The sequence below is a fragment of the Notolabrus celidotus genome, chromosome 7, assembly GCF_009762535.1.
Source record: "Notolabrus celidotus isolate fNotCel1 chromosome 7, fNotCel1.pri, whole genome shotgun sequence".
Lineage (NCBI taxonomy): Eukaryota > Metazoa > Chordata > Actinopteri > Labriformes > Labridae > Notolabrus > Notolabrus celidotus.
In genome coordinates, this window is record NC_048278.1 from 29,034,840 (window position 1) to 29,057,297 (window position 22,458).

At 40.5% G+C, this 22,458-nt stretch overlaps 1 protein-coding gene across 1 annotated transcript in view; it reads right to left on the minus strand.

The window, feature by feature from the left end:
* Positions 1-22,458, minus strand: part of LOC117815966 (sorbin and SH3 domain-containing protein 2-like) — a 71,790-nt gene that overhangs the window by 25,035 nt on the left and 24,297 nt on the right. Inside the window, 10 exon segments of the mRNA XM_034687990.1 lie at positions 64-114; positions 701-841; positions 1,015-1,081; positions 4,038-4,213; positions 5,484-5,610; positions 8,550-8,975; positions 10,550-10,671; positions 10,799-10,825; positions 14,834-14,923; positions 15,872-15,927. Coding sequence (XP_034543881.1) covers positions 64-114; positions 701-841; positions 1,015-1,081; positions 4,038-4,213; positions 5,484-5,610; positions 8,550-8,975; positions 10,550-10,671; positions 10,799-10,825; positions 14,834-14,923; positions 15,872-15,881 — 1,237 coding nt within the window. The 5' untranslated portion in view covers positions 15,882-15,927.

The window sequence follows — 22,458 nt, forward strand, 5'->3', positions numbered from 1 at the left end:
TGAGCTAGAAAGAAATGACTTATTGATTAAAGCAAACTTTGTTTTACAAGAAGAGAATCTTACCGTTGTTTATGACAGCGTATGTGGCGTTGTATGTGTCAGAATAGTCATCATCTGTAAAAGAGAGCAGCAGGGACTTATTTGTGCACATGCAAAAGGAAACTGTTTGGCACAGCGGAGACATATTGTAGTTTGCTCTTCAGAAAGGCAGCAACCTTTAAGCAGCTTCTGTTCCTGCAGTTACAGAGATGTTTCCAATAGCGACTGTTTTTTCATCAGCGTAGAGAAGCATCAAAACCACCCAAGCAGCACAAAATAAACCAATTCTCTTCTGTTCATCCACAAGCTCAGCATGTTTCAAACCATTGTTTTTCAATATGCCTCTTCTGGATTTATCAGAAGGACAACAGCGCCCCGCCAAAGGAGAAATTTCACTGTGAATGTGTGAACGATCAGAGAGCCATGGGAAGTCTCCAAGACGCATAAAAAAGATGCTTTTTAGAAAGTCACAATCACAACATTAGGGAATGTGTGGTGTGTGTGTGTGTGTGTGTGTGTGTGTGTGTGTGTGTGTGTGTGTGTGTGTGTGTGTGTGTGTGTGTGTGTGTCTGTCTGTGTCTGTGTTTTCCTGTGTGTGTGTGTGTATGTGTTGCAGCAGAAGAAGCTTGAGCAGTTATGAACAAACAAGCCTTGTACTGACTGTGTGATTCTGTCGAGCCCACTAAATGAGAGCAGATTTCCCAGGACAGCTCAGAGTCTGTCAGAGGTCTCTCTCTGTTCCGCCTGCTCTCCAGACTCTCTTGCTCTCGTCTAATGAGTTCTGGCTCTGAGGCTCTGTAGGCTGTTAGGTTTAACAAGAACAAGCATGCACACACACACACACACACATTTAGGCGCACAGACCCGTGCGTACAGCACGCATGCTTGACAGATTCTGTTCATGATGTCAGATGATCAAATCACATACAATAATAAGACATTGCTGCAGTTCAGTGTGAGACAGAACAGACCTACCTGCTTTGTGAACCTTGTGGATCTGTTTGAACATAGTCTTGTACCAATCCTTCGGTCTATCCACCGTCTGAGGAGAGAGAGATAACCGTAAAGGTTTATGTGCCATGAAATGCAACACTTACTGGAGCAATGGTTTGGATTGTATTAAAGAAAATTACTGTGTGGAGAAAAACACATTTTCAGCCTTTCTAGGGATGCAGATTTCACTTGGAGAGACACGCAGAGAGTATTTTACACATATTTGTAACATTTGATGATGTTATCCATACCATGAGGTTTGGTGCATGGCCGTTCTGGGAAAAATGAATAAAGGCTTACAATTTAGAACTTAATTATTTATTATATAAAATCCCCAAAATGAACAAATTATGAATTTACAACCATTAAATGAACCTTATTGATCAAATTATGGCTCTTACAAGGAATATCTCGTCAAGAGACAGGCCACCGAGTTACACTCAATTCCAGTTATTTAATTCATAATTCATTCTGATTCACACATTTTTGTTTATCATTTTTCTCATCTATCATAGCGGCAACCTCCGGTCTAAAAACATGAGTCCAATACAGAAGTGCTAAAAACTGCAGTTCATCGAGGATCCACTTGAGGCTGGCTCCGGAAGTACTGGAAACCACATACACATGAATGGGAAAAGGCCAATCTTTACAGTAGAAATAAACATGTTTACAGCCTGGTACAAAAGACGAGTGTAGTCTGGATAGCTCATATCTCAATCGGCACACACTGTACAGGGGTGAATTTTTTTCTAACGCGGCAATTTCGAAGGTATTGAGATTGCGAGTCTTCCAATGAGAGGCACAGCTGACTTGATTGACAGGCGGTAACACTGTAGCTGTTAGCTAGGAGGCTCAAACTCCGCCTCTTTATGTCACAATCACTCGACAGCAGCAATATGGCTGCCGCTGCCGATTGGCCTCAAAACAGCGCTTCAGAAACAAACGGGTGACATCACGGATACTACGTCCATATTTTATACAGTCTATGCATCTACCAGCTAAAGCTTACAAGAAGAAAGTCTGAACATTGGATTGCAGCGTTCTCACTCTCTCAATAAATATGCGTCGTATAGTTGTTGAAATTATTACGATTTCTTGAATATCTTCTGTCACTTTGTTGACTGTGCATTATCCCCTCTATATAACATTTGCTAAATACACTACCAGCCAAAAGTTTGTAAACACCTTCTCATTCAAGGGTTTGTATTTATTTTAATTATTTGCAACACTGTAGATTAATACCAAAGACATCAAAACTATGAAAGAACATATATGGAATTATTTAATTAACAAAAAATTGTTAAACAAACCAGAATATGTTTTATATTTTAGATTCTGTAAAGTAGCCCCATTTTTCCTTCATGACAGCTTTGCACACTCGTGGTATTCTCTCAGTCTGCTTCATGAAGTGGTCTCCTGGACTGGTTTCTAATTAACATGAGCCTTGTCAAGAGTTCATTTGTAGAATGACTTGCCTTCTTAATGTGTTTGAGACCATCAGCTGTGTTGTTCAGAGGTAGGGTTAGTACACAATAGATAGCCCTATTTGACTACTGTTGTAATCCATATTATGGCAAAACCAGATTATTTCATAGTTTTGATGTCTTCAGTATTAATCTACAATGTCGAAAATGAAGAGAAGAGAGTTGAATGAGAAGGTGTGTCCAAACTTTTGACTGGTAGAGTATGTGTCATCTTTTTTCTTTTGTTTTATGACAAGTTTACAAAAAGACATCTTAAATCATAAATCAAGTTCAGCATGAAACTAAAGGTAGGTTTACCTTCACAGAGTTTAACATGTTTAAGTTTCTTTTTCACTAATAAGAATAGAGATGCTACAATAAACCATTGCTTTTTTTCTTACCATTGTTGTAAGTAAAAGTACAAAAATCAGGTAGTTTCTCGTTTTTGACAAGTTAATGCCTTTTCACTGCTCAACAAAGAAGTGAAAAAAAAGGATGTCATTCACTGTGATTCCAAAGATGCAAACGTTTGTAAAGTTGACATTTCAACAAATGTATTCAAGTTCAGAACAAATAAGCCAGATAATGACTTAACAGTGTTATAAGTAGTGTAAAAAGCTACACTGACTATGTTTTGGTGTGAGAGTGTGAGTGTGTTCAGGTGATTGTGCAGTCTTTCAGATATGGTTTCATCAGGAGCCATGTTGATACAAAAATCAAAGCGGGAGCTCCCCGCTGGTTTGCCTGGAAAGCCTGAGTAGAAACCCTGGAATGTGTCTTTGTGTGTACAGTATGGATCTAACAGCCACTTCAAAAAAGAGCTATCAAATGGCAGAGAGACTTAATCCCCTCTTTATTCAGTAGCACTAAACACTGTGTCTGGACTCTGGTCTGAGAAGAGGCGGTTCGGCTCCACAGTGAAGGAGTGTGTTTGACTGAGCATGTAGCGCTGGCATGGCCAGAGATGGGCCAATTACCACTTCACTCTCCACGGTTACCGAAGAAAGTGCCCACAAAAATGTTTGTCTGCTCACAACAAGAAGCATCTGTTTCTCTTCTGTCCTACATTCTTTCCGTGTCACTTCTTCTTTCTGCTCTCTCTGCCTGTCTCTAGTTTTTGCCGTGACTTCTGCACTTTAACATGTCGCCCTTTAAAAGCCACTCTTCAAGAAATGGATAGCAGAGTGAGGTGCTAATACACAGAAAGCCTCAGCAGAGATAACACACGGAGACACGCTTGGGTAAGTAAGCTGTGAGGACCTTGTAGTACTAAAGCAGGGACCTTGACTGAGCTCATCTCTATAACCAGCACACAGAGGGAGAGCAGAAGAGACAGTGCAGATAGTGAGGGTGAGAGAAGAAGGCTTTTATTTTGAGGTCAAAAGCTGCTGACAGTTCAAAGTAATCCCGTCTTGTGAGCCTGATCACATATCAAGACAACAGAAATGGGTCAAAAGACACTCCTGTGCAACACTCTGATACTGAACTGAGTAAAGTCCACTATAAAACAACGAGTTCGACTCTGTGTGTGTTTGAGCTCACCGTGCGGATGGCGATGGGGATGCCGGACTCGTCCACGGGGCCGATCCCTTCATAATGAGGAGCTTTAATGACGGAGACCTTTTTCTCTTCTTCGGAGAAGCGGGCAATGGGCACAGTGCTGCTGATAGTGGTTTGGCCCGACATCACAGACTCTCTGGTCACTGTCTCGCTGCCCTCTGGTTAAAGAGAGGGAAAGGAAAGAAGAGATGATAAGTTATACTGATAGATGACCATAAAACCTAAAGTCTGACACCAAAACAGGCTGAGAAAACCCACTCCCCATGTCATACAATGTTGCTGCTGTCAAGATTTGAATAGTAGAACAACACATTTTTACCCTCTTCCCATAGTCTACCAATTATTTCAATAAAGAATGAATGGTTATCCCTTACACTTTGAAGTCAATCAATCAATCTTTATTTATACAGCACCAAATAACAACAAACGTTATCTCAAGACACTTTACAAAAATAGCAGGTCAAGACTGTGCTCTATCAAGACAGGATAAGATCCAGTCCTATCTTACAGACTGGACTCAGTCTGATCTCATCTTAATCCACCATGAGCAGAGCACTTTGCAGCATTTAGCAAGTTACAGCAGCAAGGACAAACTTCCTTTAACAGGCAGAAACTTTGAGCAGAACCAGACTCATGTTAGACAGACATCTGCTGAGACCGGCAGGGACACACTTATCAAGGTCCCTGCTCATCCAATTAGGAGTTACGTTCTGCTATAACAACTCACTCACTATACATCATCCCTTACAAAGAAATACTATTCACGCAAGAATGCCTATCTAAGGGAGAAACATACTTGTAGTCCTTGTTCAGTAACGACTTCCTCAATTAAAATATTAACATTATTGCATAGATATTTTAAAATGTCTATATCCTATGGTTGGCAGATATTATGGCTTGCTTAAAGCTAGAGAAAACAAGATTCTCACTCCAACATTCAAATGCACAGTTTATTGAAATTTGGGGACCCTTTCTGAACTCTGTACACAACCTTTAAAACCATGATTCAGATGCAGCTTCATCATCTCTCTCTTCCATATGTACAACTAGTACTTTAATGGGACTGGGGAAAGTATTTCACATCATCACTGGCAGTGACAGGGTATGGATTGTTTTATAATGGTTGTTGTTTTTTGTTTTTTTGTTCGTGTTTTTGTTCATGTTTTTGTTTACCTTGATATTTTCTTTAAACTAGGCTGTTGTTGTAGGTCCATGCTTCACTTATTTACCATGTGCAGTTAATGGTTCTTTTATTTCCCCTTTGCACATGTCTCTCACTCTTCCCATGTAGATGTGACTGCTAACTGCGTTTGGTGTTTATTTATAACATCCTCTAATATCAGTGACTGATCAGCACTGCGCTTCATGTATACCTTGTTTTTATTTCAATAAAATGATTTTGACTAAAAATAAATTCTATACCCTCACCTGAACTCCTGCTCTGCCTCGGGAGCCCGGTGTGGAGTGAGGCTGGGGGAGGAGGGTAGGATGGAGGAGAGAGGGGCCTCTGAGGATGGCTGGTGCTTCCGTTCATGGCGTGAGAGAGGACCTGGCCCTACAGGTGAGCCAAGCCAGAAACACAGATACTCAGTCATAACCAATCACAGATCACAGCAGAATGTACAACTTTTTATTCACTAAGGTGGAACATGTTGCTGACTTCAAATATTTTTAAAAAATTAGGAGAAACAAGAGGACGATTAGTTCAATAAATATGTTATTGGTCATCATATGTCTTTACAATCTAACATCTAAAGGGGCAGAGCCACCTAAAGTGGACTGAATGTGTGTGTAAGCAGACATTGAGGCTGGTGTGATTCATGGGACCTGCTGAACCTGAAGTGACTCTATAATGTAAACACGGTTAGTGAGGAAAGGGGGAACCACTTATTAAATCACTTCACTTCAAAATTGACAGAAGATTAGGACAGTGACAGTAAACAAACAACTCTTTCAGATTCACATACATTTCATCGAAAATTAGTCGTGACATCAACAAGACACAATACAGTTACAATGGAAGGCTGTTCTGAAGAATGCTCTCCCATTCAACATGACACGGGAACACATGATTTCACCTGACCAAGGATAAAGACAGTAGGTTTAGTTTGAGGACGGACTGTTTGACTGACAGTGGCTCGAAAACAAAAGCCTGCTTTGCTTGCAAACTCAACTCTTTATAGTGATCAGTTCAGAGTGAATAAATGAGCATGAACATCATCTTGATGACACTTGATGCAGATCTACACTGCTGAAACTTCAGTGAAAAAGTTGAAGACTAAGGTCCTCTATTTTAATTGGAATTAGAGGGAGTCGAGGAAAACATTTGTTCCGTGCTGGAGAGTGGTTTAATTTTGCTTTAGAGTCTGACATTTTGATACGTGGGTCAATGGAGATGACTTATTCCAAGAGCTAGCCTCCAGTGGTCATTTGCAGAACAGCTGGATTTAGCCTCTGTATGTTCTCCAGGCCATCCAGGTGACAGGATGAGAGTCAAAATATACTCAGGTATTTCAAACAAGTTGATTTTTGGATCCAATTCTGAAGCATCGGGGCACCTTTGGCAAACGTATTAAATACTGAGACTGTAGTCCTAGTCACAGTGGTCGCAGGCTGGACTCCCGGCCTCTAGCATTTGCTGCATGTCTTCCCCCAGTCTCTGCTCCCCACATTACCTCCTGCTTTCCTATCCAATAAAGGCCAAAATGCCCAAAAATATGAAAACTGCCATCTGAAGCACCACTGCCTTGGCTCCATTTTCAGCCCAGGAAGTTTTGTTCCTTCTATTTTAAATACTCAAGTTGTCTGCACTATCCACATAAGGTCTATTTTTTACTGTTTCACAAGCATTACTAAAGGGATTGTATGTTAGGCTGTGAGGGCGGCCAAAACACTGGTTACTAACACGAAATGTGCATCCTGTGTAGACACAAATGGTCAGACTACTGCTGTTACTGTGATTATAACGCCACAGCAAACAATTTCAAAGCAAGGGCTTTCAATCTGGACAGTCTTACAGACTTTCATCTTCATTTTTGAGGGTTTCAGATGTTTAGTGTAGCTCCTGTGAAGACGTGTTGTTTGGAGAAGCAAACAAGCCAAAAGACATTTTCATAAATGGAACTAAAGTAGAGAACAGGCTCTGTGGTAAAACAAGACCATTCAGGGACATCAGCTCCTACTTGGTTGTGCTGATTGAGGCACAAGTGTTGGAGTAATATATGTAGGGTTGCAAAATTCCAGGAATTTTCAAAGTTGGAAACTTTCCATGGGAATTAACAGGAATTTATGGGAATAAACAAGAATAAACCAGGAATTTACTAAATTAAAGGATGGCTCTTAATAGGGAACTTAAATATAGTTGGGGAAAATACATTTTAGCATAATCCCGACTAAAACAACCAGATTTAATGCAAGTATTGTTGAATATCTATGCTATTCCTCAATCACATGCACATAGCACACTGCTTACTGCAGAGCTATTGAGACCATGCTCCCTACATGCACTGTGCATTCCTCCATCACATGCACATATGATTTCTAGAATCCTGCAGAGGCTAGGCTTGAGAAGCTTGAGGGAAGATGCTTTTTTGGAGGGAGAGGAGCTCTTTTCATTTAACATTTTGAATGGGACTTAGTTGGGATTGCATTTTTGTTAATTTTTGAATGGGTTGGGTCGTGGGGATGAGTAATATTTAACTCAACATTCATGTTTCTGTTCTTCTGTGAAAGAATTGATTGTTCAATAAAATATTTAACACTTTATAAAGCTCAACTTAAAAATAAATCTGTTTTAATTGTATTATTTTGGATGGATGTCTGCTTATAGCAAAACATATTTATGCTTTGATATGATACCTTTCCATTAAATTACCCTCAATTCCCAGTTAATTCCCATAATTCCCATGGCAAGTTTCCAATTTGGAATATTTCCAAAATTCCACAGCTTAACTTCCCATGGAAATTTACCGGACATTTTCCACCCCTTTGCACCCCTAGATATATAACAATGCAACTTTGATTGATATGACAGCCAATGGTAAACCAATGTCGGACTACATAATGTGATCCAAACAAAATGTCAATTTAGACCAAAAGTCAAACTCTCTATAAAAGGGCTGCTGAACAGCTCCCAGTGTCAGCCTTCAACAACTTCTCAAAGAGTGGTTTTATTCCAGCGTGAACTCTGATATGAACTGAACTGAAACAGTATAATGACGCTGGACTGCAGAGGGAACAACGAGAAACAGAGACAGGAACATGTAGACACAAAGTTCTGATGAGTGCAGACACGTTGACATAATAAGGGAACACAGTGGGCTGACTGGTATCTCACAGGGAGGTTGTTGTGGATGTTAGTGAAAGGTAAAAAGTGGTAGTAAAACACATTTTATGAAGGTTTGGTTCAGTCATCCAAATAAGTGGGAGCAAGGAGGGAACCATTTGTTTTGGTTAATGAAAAGTGTTACAGCAGTGACTTGTTGGGATAATTACGTTAGTGACAGAGGCTGCTGCAGCAGTGGAGGCCACAGAGGTTGTTAGCGTATCATCAGGGCCAGCAGTGGATGTGTCGGTGGAGACGTGGCTGAAGGTGGGAGGCGGCGTGGGTGAGGCGCCAGGTGAGTCCAGGCTACAGATCTGCAGCTCGTCCAGCAGACCCGCCGTGGATGACGAGTAGTGGCTGAGAGCTGACACCGTCACGGGGGAGGCTGAGGGTGACACGAAGCCACCTGCGCCCGGGTTGCTGACTGCGGTAAAGCTCGGCCCGCTCGCCACACCGGCTGTGCCGCCTGCGCTGCTAGCAATGTACGGGGTGGGCGACAGAGCCTTGGGCATTAGGCTCGACGGGTAGTCGAGTGATTCTGAGCTGTGGCAGCGAAAGGGAGAGTGCCGTGCCGTGGGGTCGGGGGAGGGAGGCCCCTGGTGTTGGAAGGAGAGGGAGTTGATTGAGAAACAAAAAGGAGGAAAGGAGGAAGAGTGCTTAGTGACATCACTCATTAGCCACATGGTCACAAAGGTAGTGAAATATGTGAGCCAAACAGAGGGTGAAATGTGGCGGTGAGGCTGCAGAATCATCATCGTCTGAAACACGGTTAAAGCTGTGAATTAAAGAGGCTGTTAGTTCAAACTGTAGAAGGCAGCATGTTCAGTACACAGAGGATAAATCGCTATAGTTACAATCAATGAGACAGTTATCAGACATCACACATACCATGAGTTCACACATACGTAGAACCACAGTTAGTCTGGTTGATTGGATAGATGGCAGCATCAACAACTCAGAGGGCGACACACAGAGGCAGCACATCCCACCTTTGTAACCTTCTCTGTTTAAGCCTACACACAAGTGGCTTCATGTAACACCTACAGTATGTTAGACTTCAGAGTTTGGCTGTGTTAAATCACCAAAAGAACAGCATTTATAGTCCATTATTTAGTTTACTGTATTTCCACTACAACCTCTCCTCCTGTGGTGTATGTCATCAAGACAAAAAAACTGGAAAATGTTCTCCTTGTGATCCTAAAATGAAGACATTACGTCACTTGTGTTTCCAGTATTTACTCAGTTATGTACCAACAGTTTTGCAGCAGAGGGTCTTGGTGGGACTGCAGGTGGACCCTTCATCGTCTCCACTTCAGAATGCGGTGGACTCTGGGTTGGTTTCGAGGCTTGATCTGGGACCTTTAGTTCCGCTGTGTTGCTTGGAGGCTGAGTTTCTGGAGGTTTCAGATTCTCTGGTCCCCGGCTGACAGAAAGTGAGGCCGTCTGTGTCTGGAGCGCAGACAGGATGGGACTCTTCTGTGGAGGCGGGGAAGTGGGTGGAGGGGAACCTGTGGTCTTAGTTTGAGGGTCATTGTGAGAGTTGGAGTGAGCTGGGGGGTCAGGGATGGTGACAGGAGTTATTTTGAGGGAAGACACCTTACGCTCCTGGGCCTGTGTGTTAGCAGAGGCAGATACACTACAGCTGCTGATGTCATTTGGGACAGTGGACGGGTGTTCCTGTTGGACCGCGTTTGAACTGGTCTCTGAGTAGGAGTAAGAAGCTGTGCTTTTAACAGTGTAGGACTCTTTCAAAACGGCCTTCTCGTTCTGAGTGAAGGTTAGCATTCCAGGGCTAAGATCATTCGCCAGGGCAAGGAGGGAGTCGTAGTCTAGTGGATTAGCTCCAGTGGGTGAGAAGTGGAAACTCTCCCTCCTTGGCGGTGGTAACGGCACATGATTCATATCCTTATTGGCCAATTAGAAAGCAACAGCCAACACAAGTTCAAGCAACAAAAACAACGACAAAAAAAATCAATGCAAAGCTTGATACAAGTCATCAAGTTGTTTTCATACAGTCTGAGAAATGCAGTATGGTTCTGTGTTAATTATCCATAATTAGGATGGTTTGTGGCGCGATTTAGAACCAATTCTGACAAACACATTTCCTGATTAAACTTTAAGCAGCAGTAAATAAGAACATCTGTGAGAGCGCGGTGCGGGGGAATCTTACCTGTGTTGACTTTTTCTCCTGTAGGTTGGGTCTAACGCTGCGGAAGCCTTTGGCAGCAAGAGATGAGCTGCCAGCATCTCCATTCTTAAGGCCATCTGTTACACTGCGCGACCGCCAAGAATCTGAAGACGGAGTTAATCATTTCATCATCACACAGAGAGGATTTTACAGAGTTTTAGAGCTTCATTGTTTACATGTGATCATCACAGGATTCTCCACCTGAATTCAAAACAAGGAGCAGTGACTTACCCAAGTCTGATGAGTGAGAATCACTCCCTGAAGAGAAGAGGAGAAACAGCAATAGTAAGATACATGACCGACAGTGTGAGCAAGTGCATCCCTGCAGCAAGAGTCAATACAAACAGCAAAGGATTTAATCTATAGTGAGTCTTTCTGTTATAGAAGATTGGGAGAATGTTGGGTGAGACAAACAGAGACTTAGTGTAGGGTTTAAGGGAGTAGACACAGATCTGAAGACACAGACTGGATGGGAACAAGCACAGAACAGAGACATTATTTAGAACTGCATGTGATACACAGTATCAGCTGTTTTGCTGGCATTTCAGCTTCGTAGGTATTCTAAACCAGGGGGTCCCAAATTGTGGGTAGTAAGACACAAGTTGGGGGTCGTGAAAAGTCTTCCAGAATGTTTTTTTTTTTTAAAGATATCTAAAATTAGTACATTTGACCCATTACAGTAAAAAAATATGGACAAAAATAGTAGCTAAACTTGAAATAAAACCTTGAAAATAGAAAATATAATGAGTTTTCTGCCTTCCTTTTTGCCAGATGACTCCTAAGTTTAGGGTTAGTGAACATTTAATTATCAAAAGCATCAGTAGCAGTAGGTTAATTCATAGAGGCACAGGAAACACAGCCACATGCTCATTTAGGTAGGCTAATTTTCTCCAGACCAGCTACATGAAGCCACATTAAATGACTTTGAGAGACAGTGTGGGTCGCAAGTCTTTGGCATCTATACTTTGAGAGACGCAGGCTGAAAAGTTTGGGAACCCCTGCTCTAAACTCTGTGTAGTAAAACTGGTTTTCTCTTTCAACCAGAACCAAAAAGCATGACCATATTTCTCCTGTTTTAACATCTTCAATGCAATCCATCCAAAATGATTTTAAGCGGACATGTAAGTACCGTACAAACCAACACAGAGGTGTACTGTGTGTTCCAAATGCCAAAATGAAAATGAAAGGGGAGAGAAGATTTGGAGTGAGGGGTCCAAAACTATGGAGCGATCTGCCCAAGGAGATCTGGTCTGCTGAGTCAGTGATCTCTTTAAAATCCCTTCTTAAAGCATACTTTTATCGCAGAGCATTTCCTGATTTTTCATGAAAATTATTTTTTATTTTTTACACTTGAGTTTAACAGTTAAAATAATATATATATTTTTTCATTTAGAGTTATTTTAGGAATGTTATGTCTTTTAAAATATGTTACATTTCTTCATGTTGCCTTGTGTGATTTTATCTACCGCGTTTTATTTTGCTGCCCATGTAAAGCACTTTGTACCCGGGTTCTGAAAAGTGCTCTATAAATAGAATTATTATTATTATTATTATTATTATTATTATTATTATTATTATTATTATAAATAGCATATCCAACACATTCATCTTAAACTATGTAGTTTGCCTCAAGTATAATTTAATCATATATCTAACATTATTTGTACAACTGCATGTGAGTTGGCATGAATCCAGAGGTTGCTTTTAGTACAAATTCAGTCAGATTCTGGCTTTGTTAAAGAAATGGATGCTTACGGCTTTTTATACACGTACATTTTGATAATCCGATGCACTTACTACACCAGACAGAACAAGAAAAGGTCCTTTGTGAGGCGACGCAGAATGACCAGCCTGCAAGGAGCCCTGATTCCTTAAGTGATAATTCCAGTTCCCTTCAACCAGGCAGATGTCCTATAAATGTGTCTATTATTGCTCTATGGCTTATGCAAGCTGTATTAGTGTTCCCAACACTTTTCAAACAGCTATAACTTCCTCATGGGTCATTTGGCTGCTAGCCAGGGCAAATGTAAAATGTACAGGGCTGTCACAGATCATTACGCGGGTTAATTAGGTGAGGAAGAGATATGCAGCTCGCTCAAATGTTCCAGGTGGCTGTTTTTGTCTTTTAGCCTGGCTCGCTCTGGGACCAGCATTTGAAATGATTCGTGTAAACACTATTGTTATTTGGAAAGCTGTGGAAGGCTCCTTCTTGCCCTGATGAATGTTGTTTTTGCAGGAGTCCTCGTTTCAGTGAATCTGTACGATGGAGCAGGCGAGTTAAAAGTTAGAGTGGCCCACTGATGTGGAAAGACGCCATGGCTGAGTTATCTTTGAACCAAATTCCTCTTGAATCACTATGTGAACCAAAGATCAACTTGTGATGATTTTTTCAACATGTCTGGTAAGCTAATTTATGGCATTTACATGTCTAGTTTGACCTGGGGAGAAAAGGTATAACAACAAACTGAGCAGCAATGGTCAGTGTAGTGTATACTCCTGTAAGATCCCTCAGATGCTGATGCCTGCGAGTCTCATTCCCAATTCTGCTTTAAAGGCAACGCGTAGGGCCCCACAGACCTCTGTAGGGTGTTTTGATCAGTTGTGCTATGCTCATAAAGCCTCTATATCTGACAACAGCTCATCACTTTTCAGAGAGTGCCCTACTATTGTTAACAGGAAGCTGACAGTGCTGGAATGCCTACATGGCAGCAGCTGTTAACCTGGATGCTGACATGGTTCAGACAAAAAACACTGCTCTTTCAGCAGAGGACCAGCTGAAGCCTCTGGAAGCTCTGTGAAAAGCTCTTCAGTCATGCCTCTTAACTAGACCTGTGACAGTTTAAGGCTCAAAGATCAAAAGGCTTATGAAGATAGAACATCTACCGCTATATTGGTCAAGTGGTGCATGGTGCTGCACCACGAGAATATTCCACGTTTTCAAGGGTCTATGGGTCGGGAAGGTGAGCTGTGACTAAACAAACATCACTGTCATAAAAGAAGAGTAACAGGAAAACGAAACAGAGGCGGGAGAACTGATTACAGCTCTACTGAAGAGGGTTGGGGCAACTGAAAAAAAAAATAATAATTAAGGTCAAATAATTTTTTTTATTATTAGAATTCTGAGAAAAAGTCAGAATTCTGAGATTAAAGTCAGAGTTCTGAGAAAAAAAGTCAGAATTCTGAGAAATAAGTCAGAATTCTGAGAAAAAAGTCAGAATTCTGTTTGATTTTCAAAATAAAAGCTGTCTGAAATATTAAAATGTGCCTGGTAATTATATATTTGGCATTAAAATAAATCTCAGTCGGATGGCCTTGCGGTCTAAGTGCCCCACATACAGAGGCTACAGTACTTGTTGCAGGGGTCGCCAGTTCAATTCCCGGCCGGTCGACCATTTCCTGCATGTCTTCCCCCGCTCTCTACTCCCTGCATTTCCTGTCTCTCTTCAGCTGTCCTATACAATAAAGGCAAAAAGGCCTTGAAAAAACTGATATGTTTTTATTCAGACTGAAAGGAGAAAACCTCAAAATGTGATGTTGCCAATTAGAGCTACACCTGATTTGGAATTTCAAAATAAAAGCCCTTGGAAATGTAGCATATAAGTGATGAGTTTGGATATTTTCAAAGTGAGATTCTTTATAAAATCCCTGTTTCCACTGACTAATTTCGGTTCAGACTAACAGTAGACAGAATTCTGAGTTTTTTCTCCGAATAATAATAATAATTTAAAATAAATTTGACCTTAATAATTTTGTTTTTATCAGTGGCCCTAATCCTCTTCTGTACAGCCCTTAAGGCAACAGGAAGGATAATATAAACTACCCACAATGAGGGGGAAAATGACAAGGAGCAGTGTGAGAGTGTGACACATTAGAGCTGTCAAAGTAAAAGGAAAACAACATCAACAACATGTAGGACTGAATGAATTATGACGGAGTTCAAGAGCAAAAACAAGACGCAGACACAAGAGAGGGGAAAAAGTAAATAAAGAATAACATATTGAACTTATTTCAAAAAAAGCATCCCACATTCCAAACATTGCTTAAGCATATCGAGGCAGCAGCGGCCTACATATCTGAGGTATTTCAAAAATGCTCAAGCCAGATCAGGATGATGAAACTCACTATGATTTTGAAAAACCGTAGACTTACCTCCTGCTTCCAAGGTTTAGTTCAGTCAACAACTGACATGACATGACATTTTAGCTCCTTATAACACTCTTTTTACTCCAATGTGTGTTAATTTGTAGTATTTGTGAGTGTTAGTACCTGTTCCTAGATTTGGTGAGCTCTGGACCCTCTTCATGGGAGAGAGTATGAGTGACAAGGCCACGCTACGGCGAGCGGATCCTCCGCTATCTGAGAAATCCAAGCCGGGCAGGTGATCAATACGGCATAAGCAGCAGTAGCAGCAGCAGCAGCAGCAGCACACATGCACATGCATGAAACAAAATCAAAAAATGAATACACAACGCTCCAACAAATGTGAGCAGCCAGAATTAAAACACAAAGTAGTGGAGGCAAAGCTCATGCATTTAAAGATCCTGTCTTCTTACTGCAGGACATCAAAAAGCTGAAGGTTTGATTTTGCTACATGAGTCGATTTCATCAGATACAGTATATTTAGGCATCAGATCCTTTTACATTGGATGACCTCGTAGCTTTAAATATAAACCTAGCTCTGGTAGTTGTATTAGTTGTCTTTAAACACGTGGCACAGCTATTTTTGTGTTGTCGTCCATATTGCACATTGTAAATACAGGCAAACAACCAAGACCAGCTAGGCCACTACTGGCAGACACACAGAGCGGCTGTGTGTATGGAGAAGGTCCAGAGGCGGATTACTCATCATTGATTCTCCACCTGAAATACACACTTCAGCTCGGGATCACTGCCAAGTCAGAGACAGAGCTTTGGACGTGTATTAAAGAGGAAATCGTCTCTGTGGTCAAAGGCATGAAGGCTTTCTCTGGTTTTTGATGCTTTTAGTCACAATAATCAAGGAGAAAAAAATGCACCAATACCAAATCATTAAGTCAAAATTACAGACTCATGGCTCTGGTGGAGAAACTAGAACACACAGCTTCTAAAAATAACTAGGTGATCTCATACGTGGTCGCATATTGACTATTCAATGTGTTCTTCTGAGAGACTATTTGCACTAAGAAATATGAGATAAAATGCAAAATGGAAATAGAATATTCAACCATGCCCCAAAAAATGAAAAACATGGACAGAACAGATAATTCCCCAATGATATACAGATTATAGTTTGTGTGTGAGTCTGTGTTGTGTTTGTTTCTATACCTGTATTCATATTGAAGAGCACTTCTTACTGATCTATAGCAGGGGGACACACTCTCCTGAAAAACAAACAAAATCAAGAGTTGTTGACAAAAATCACATTTTCCAACTGACACCGGAGCAGAGTTCACCTCTGATTCACATTTACAAAGTAATCTCTCTGAGACCAGAGAGGCAACCTCTGTGTTAACTCTTTTGTATTAAATCTGAAATATAAGCAATTACTCTGGAAGTCTGCCAATTTCCCTCAGCCCAGGCTCATTAGCTTTACTTTGATTCAAATCACATCACTTAAAGAGCCTAAATGTGTGTGCAGGGGCAGTCTGGAGAGATTAATGATGTATAGCAGGAGAAATGCTGTATGCTGACATACTGCAATTGACTTTGAGTCAGCTTATTTCTAAACTCCTTTCACATTTCATTTCTCCAATCTCCAGGAAACCTACAGTGTGGGTTAGACCGCCCTGCCATGTGAACTGCATGCATATGAAAAACCAACAGATACTGACGGACAGGACCCTAAAAGAGGAATAGGGTTGCAAAATTCTGGGAATTTTCAAAGTTGGAAACTTTCTATGGTAATTAATGGGAATTAATGGGAATGAACCAGGAATTTACTAAATTGAAGGTTGGCTCTTAATAGGGAACTTAAATATAGTTGGGCAAAATATATTTTAGCAAAACCCTGACTAAAACAACCAGATTCCACACAAGTACAGTTGAATATCTATGCTTATCCCTCAATCACATGCACATAGCACACTGCTTACTGCAGGGCTATTGAGACCACGCCCCCTACATGCACTGTGCATTCCTCCATCACATGCACACATGATTTCTAGAATCCTGCAGAGGCTAGGCTTGAGAAGCTTGAGGGAAGATGCTTTTTTATTTGCGTGTTGAATGGGATTATTTTGGAGGGAGAGGGGCTCTTTTCATTTAACATTTCGAATAGGACTTTTGTTGCATTTTTTGTTAATTTTTGAATGGGTTGGGTCAGGGGGATGAGTAATATTTAACTCAACATTTCATGTTTTTGTTCTTTAACGAAAGAATTGATTGTTCAATAAAATATTTAAAACTTGATAAAGTTCTACTTAAAAATAAATCTGTTTTAATTGGATTATTTTGGATGGATGTCTGCTTAAAACAAAACAAATATTTATGCTTTGATATGATACCTTTCCATTTAATTACCCTCAATTCCCAGTTAATGCCCATTAATTTCCATAATTCCCATGGAAAGTTTCCAATGTGGAATATTTACAAAATTCCCCAGCTTAACTTCCCATGGAAATTTACTGGACATTTTCCACCCCTTTGCAACCCTAGAGAGGAATGAAGAGTTTGTCTTTATTAGTGTTAATTAGATCATTTATATATATATATAATCTAAGTGCTTGGAATGCAAACACAAATGTACTGCAACTGTGTGTGATTAAGTGCAGCTTAAAAGGATGTAAGCTGCAAAAGAGATAATCATATCTTCTTCTAGGGGAGGATGAAGTGCTAAGAAGCAGCACTACAAGCTCCGTCACTCTACACTTTCCCTGAAGCACTGTGCAAAGACATTTAAATTAAATCAACACATGCTGCTTGTTATGTTCAAAAAGACGTTCAAGCCGAAGCTTAAACGTACCGCTTACTGATGGGGAAACACAGTGAGACACCTAATGGCCTCTGCAAACAGTCCACGGCACATCCATGAAACATAAATAACTTGATGCATGATACAGAACGCTGTGTTTGCTTAACTCTGCCCATATGTGACGCCTGGCTTGGGCCACAAGGAGACCTTTTCTTAGAACTGTTACAGCAGGGTGCATGATGGATATGAATTGCTCACACATCAAAAGCCATAAACACAATACAGGCTCCTGCTTCACTGCAAGATTGCATGCACATGTGTGTCATCAAAGGACTTAGTGTGCATGACAGATACTACAAGCGACAGCACAGTGGCTGCAGCTGGGATCATAAATGTCTGGTATGTAAATAACTGACATATACATTGCTGACCTTGCCTTACACACATGGAGACACTGTTGTGAAGTTTTAGGAATGTGATGTATAGCGCTGTGGTTTGAATGTTTGTGTAGATGAGTGCAGAACTATTGAAGCTAAATAAATCAGATCATTTGGGTATCTTAGTGATAGGAGATGTAGCAAGGATTCTTTTGCTGATTACAAATTATCTACAACAATCTACCCTGATTACTTTGAACAAGAAGAGTTTTTTTAAATTATAAACTGATTTTTTATACTGTGGCAGCTTGATACATTTTACGAGGGATGTGCAAATTTAAATAAATAAACTAGGGACTACAGGCTGAAAATTAGCCATATGGCTAACTCTGGCATATTTACATGGATGCTATGCTGAAATGTTCTTCAATATGCACTGTCCCTTTAAATTAAATAAATAAAAAATAAATAAAATAATAAATAATTGAAATAAATAAAATGAAATGTCATCACCCTTGCTATCCAGCACCAGACTGACTAGTGATTATTATTATTTGTATTACTGCACAAAATACTGGTCATATGTTGTTATTACTGTAGGCACAAAATAATGGTTGTATGTTGTTGTTGCTGTAGTGCAGCCACCCAACACTAGCTAGAACTAGGGATGCAAATTTCAAGTATTTTCCGTGATCGACCTTTGGAAATTTTAACGATCGATTAATCATAAAAAAAAAACGTGAATGTTTTCCATGACAAAAATAATAGAAAATGTGTTTTTTCCCCTGAATAAAAATTTCCTTCACTACACACTTAACAACGGATCCTATTGAGGTGTTCAAAACTTATTAAATACGCTGAATATCAACATGTGGAGCAGGCTCATAATCTATGCAGACACACAGTCATAAAAGTGAAATCTCAGACATCAACAAGGGAACTGAACAGAAACATATTTTAGACTCATAGTGTCCAGTTTTCTGTCTACTCATTCTTATTGAGAAAAATAATCATGTGAACTTGGTCAGGTGTCAGCCAGGAGCGCAACTGAGTCATAATCAGTCTGGCGGCGGAGGAAAAAAGCGCTCGTGGAGACCTGTCACTCAGCCGCAGCCCCCAGCTGAGCATCTCTGCTGTGCGCAACACCTGTAGTCAGCTGATTCACATCGAAACATGCTTTAAACTTAAAACACCTCCCTGATAGCAGAACAAAATAGAAGACCACATGATGTTTGTTCCATGTGATATAAAATCGAAACAAAAAAATGTGTTCGAGTAAGTTCTAAACAGCTTAAGTGTTTGACATCCCTAGCTAGAACTATTGCCATGAAGCCATGATGTCATGATGCTCTACTCAGATGTAAACAAACACATGATAGACAACATCTTGTTGAGCAAACTGTTTTTGCAGTAATTTGATCTAGAAAACGCAGATAAAATTGTATGTAGACTCAGAGCATACTGCCACCAACACAGGATTGTGGTTATTAACCTCCACAGAGGACCACAGGCTGGCGATGCTAGTTCTGCTAACATTAGCCGCACACTGCAAACCATTTAATATTGTTTACCTGCAGACTCTGTGATCCTGTGTTTAGCTATTAAAGTATGTTAAATTTGAACTGTTTTATGTTTTCTTATCATTTAACTGGTTGATTAGTCAGAATTTAAATTTACATTTAAACAACTCAGAAATCAGATGCCTCAGAATTCCTCCCTAATTCCATCTCTTAAACTTCAGTGAACAATAACAAGATTTCAAAGTGTCAAAACTTGACCTTGATTGATAAACAAGCTGATGTTACCACATTGCAAAATAAACAGGTATCAGCATACATCCTAGTTTGTAAAAAACTGCAGAACACACTCACAAAAAAAGGAAATCTGAAGCCCTTTCCACATTGCCAGTTCAAGGCTCTATATTTACGCCCTGCTCTCACGCCTTAAATATGAAAGTTCAGGAGGCATGATGGCAGGTCGGAATGAGGCTATGTGTGTCCTAGTATGAGTGCATATTTGAAGCTCCTGCTGGGATTTCACTCATTGTGCGTCTCATACTTCTGCATCACCATAACACAATGTGAAATCACACACTGGGACGCCAATATTAAGATGCTGACGGATCAGTATAAAAGTACTGACGTGTGATGATGGCAGAGTTTTGTTACGGCGCTGTTGCACACATGTAAAATAAAAAGGGCGTATGTTTTTAGGAAATTTTGAAAAGTATCACAAGCACGGCCTTTCAGTGGTCTTAACATGGAGCCAAGAGCACCACCCTGCCTTAAAAACAACCCTTAATATTCAGCATTTATACATAAAATCTACTTTGTTGTGACCATGCGGAGGTTTTCTACACATACTCTTGCTGGTGAGGAGGAAGTACTGCTCCTTGCAGGGCTACATCAAGCCGCGCATCGTGGGATACTTTCAGTCCCTCAAGACCTAACCCTCACCCTCATACAGTACACCCTCGTAAATCTATCTCTGAGACACACACTAACACACACATAGGCGTGCACGCTGGGGTAAATCATGGGTCTGGCGTCGCAGGCAGTCTGCGTCCAAATGATGGTCAGATTATAAACAGGATCATGTTTCTTGGGGACAGATCAGTGGCGACACAGCAGCTGTGGCCATGGTGTAATGTTATGGCTGGGTGATGGGGGTGAACTTGCTCGGCTCTACACCTCCAAACAGCCCAGACTACCTGCCCTGGGAGACTCTCTTCAGCTTTTAAATGCAAAATATGCAGCTTCCTCTTACACTGGAAATAGCTCATTAGCTGCTCATGCATTTCAGCATGCATATCACAGTGTTTGCTGGAGGCAAACCAAATGTTTCCATTAATATTCATTGGGTGTTTCTTGAAAATGTAGCTGATGTAATGCTTAGAATGAGAGGAGTAGGAATAAATGCTGATAGGTAAATGCTTGTCATGCTTTCATAGCCTAAATATCAAATATAGGTGCATTTCAACCAAGAGTTCTGGGCTCTTTCAACCCGGAGAACTACTCTCCCCGGAACTAAAAAGTTCCTATGCCCCTGTTTTTTCTGCATTTTGACCGCGAGTGAAGTCCAAGGTAGATTGTGCAAATCAGGCCAGTGACATACGGAGAAAAGACATTTTATTAAATATTTTTTTTAAATATTAATACAAATCTAAACTAGTATGCATTCCCAGGAACTCCCTCTGTGCTTCAACAACTGTGTAAACACTGACACGTTCATCCGAAAGTCCCAGGACCTTTGAAAGGTACTACCTCCCCAAGCAGGGGCTTTACAAAGGGAGATTAACTACCCCTGAACTAAATTTAGACCCTGGTTCCTCCGGTTGAAATGTACGTAGTTCAGGGGTAAAGTCCCTAGTTCCGGGGTAAAGTTCCTGCAGTTGAAAAACGCCTCATCTCCACATTGACTGTTATGATATTTGTACTGAATGTTGTCTAAATGTGCTCAATAAATAAAAAAAGAAAACCATCATCATTCCAAAGACTTGTTTTGATTCATGTCCTAGTTTTGCTGGCCAAGGCATCTGGCATTTCCTCTACTCATTTTATTTTCTTACTCTGCCGTGGTTTATTCGTCGACTGTAATTTAGGCATTGGTGGGTCACTCTGGAGACTAGTGTGTACGTAATTACTGAGGGTAATAGCTGTGGGACAGCAAACACACCAGTCAGAGCTATAAGCCGCAGAAAGCCGTGATGTCCAACACCACAAGCCCATCAAGTTTCATTAGTCTGCAGAGTGACCCACAGGGACCCATTGAGTTCAGATGAGTGGGCTCGCAGCGTCTTTTTGAAACACAAGACACTGAAGTAATCATGGTGGGAAGCTCATACTCGTCTGAAGAACATTAACAATGATTGAGCCCATCACTAGAAACTCTCCCTAAAGGGAGATTATAAAGCTCACAGCTGAAGAGTTTTAATAAAGTTGAATTTAACAAAGCACTTGTACGCCAAAATTAAATTTCTCAAGACAGTTTAGAAGGAATATAAATAAGTAATCTGACCTTAATCTCACAAAATTAGCCTGGGGAGCATCTAGAGGTGGGCGATTTTGAAAATGATGGTATCACTGTAAAATATTTCATATCAATCGATATCAATAATTATCACAATGAATATCAGATTATTATTTAATTTACATTTACAGGCAGATTTTTGGTCCTGAGTGAAAGTTGAAGATGGTTTGTTAGCTTGTGTGTGAATTTAGTTTTCTGAGAAGCTTCTTGAATCCATCATTTCTAATGATGCTAACAGGAAGCAGGTCTTTTGTGCAGAGTTGGTAGGTTTTGAGTTTTCTTTAGTGCCTCTGTCGCTTGTTTCAGCTGTGTTTTCATTCCGCTCCGAACGTCTTTAAGCCCCGCCTACCTCTAACCCTATGACATGATTGGCCGTTCCATGCCTTCTTCTTCTTCTTCTTCTTCTTTTTCTTCTTCTGTCTAATGTTAGCACCTAGCATTTAAGGCACATTCGCGCCCCCCCGTTTCCAGTGGTTGGGAGGTGTAATTACTAGGGGTGGTGAAAAAAAACGATTATTGATTAATCGCGATTATGTTATGGACGAGTATGAATCGATCATCACATTTTCAAAAATCGATTATTTTTTGCATTATTT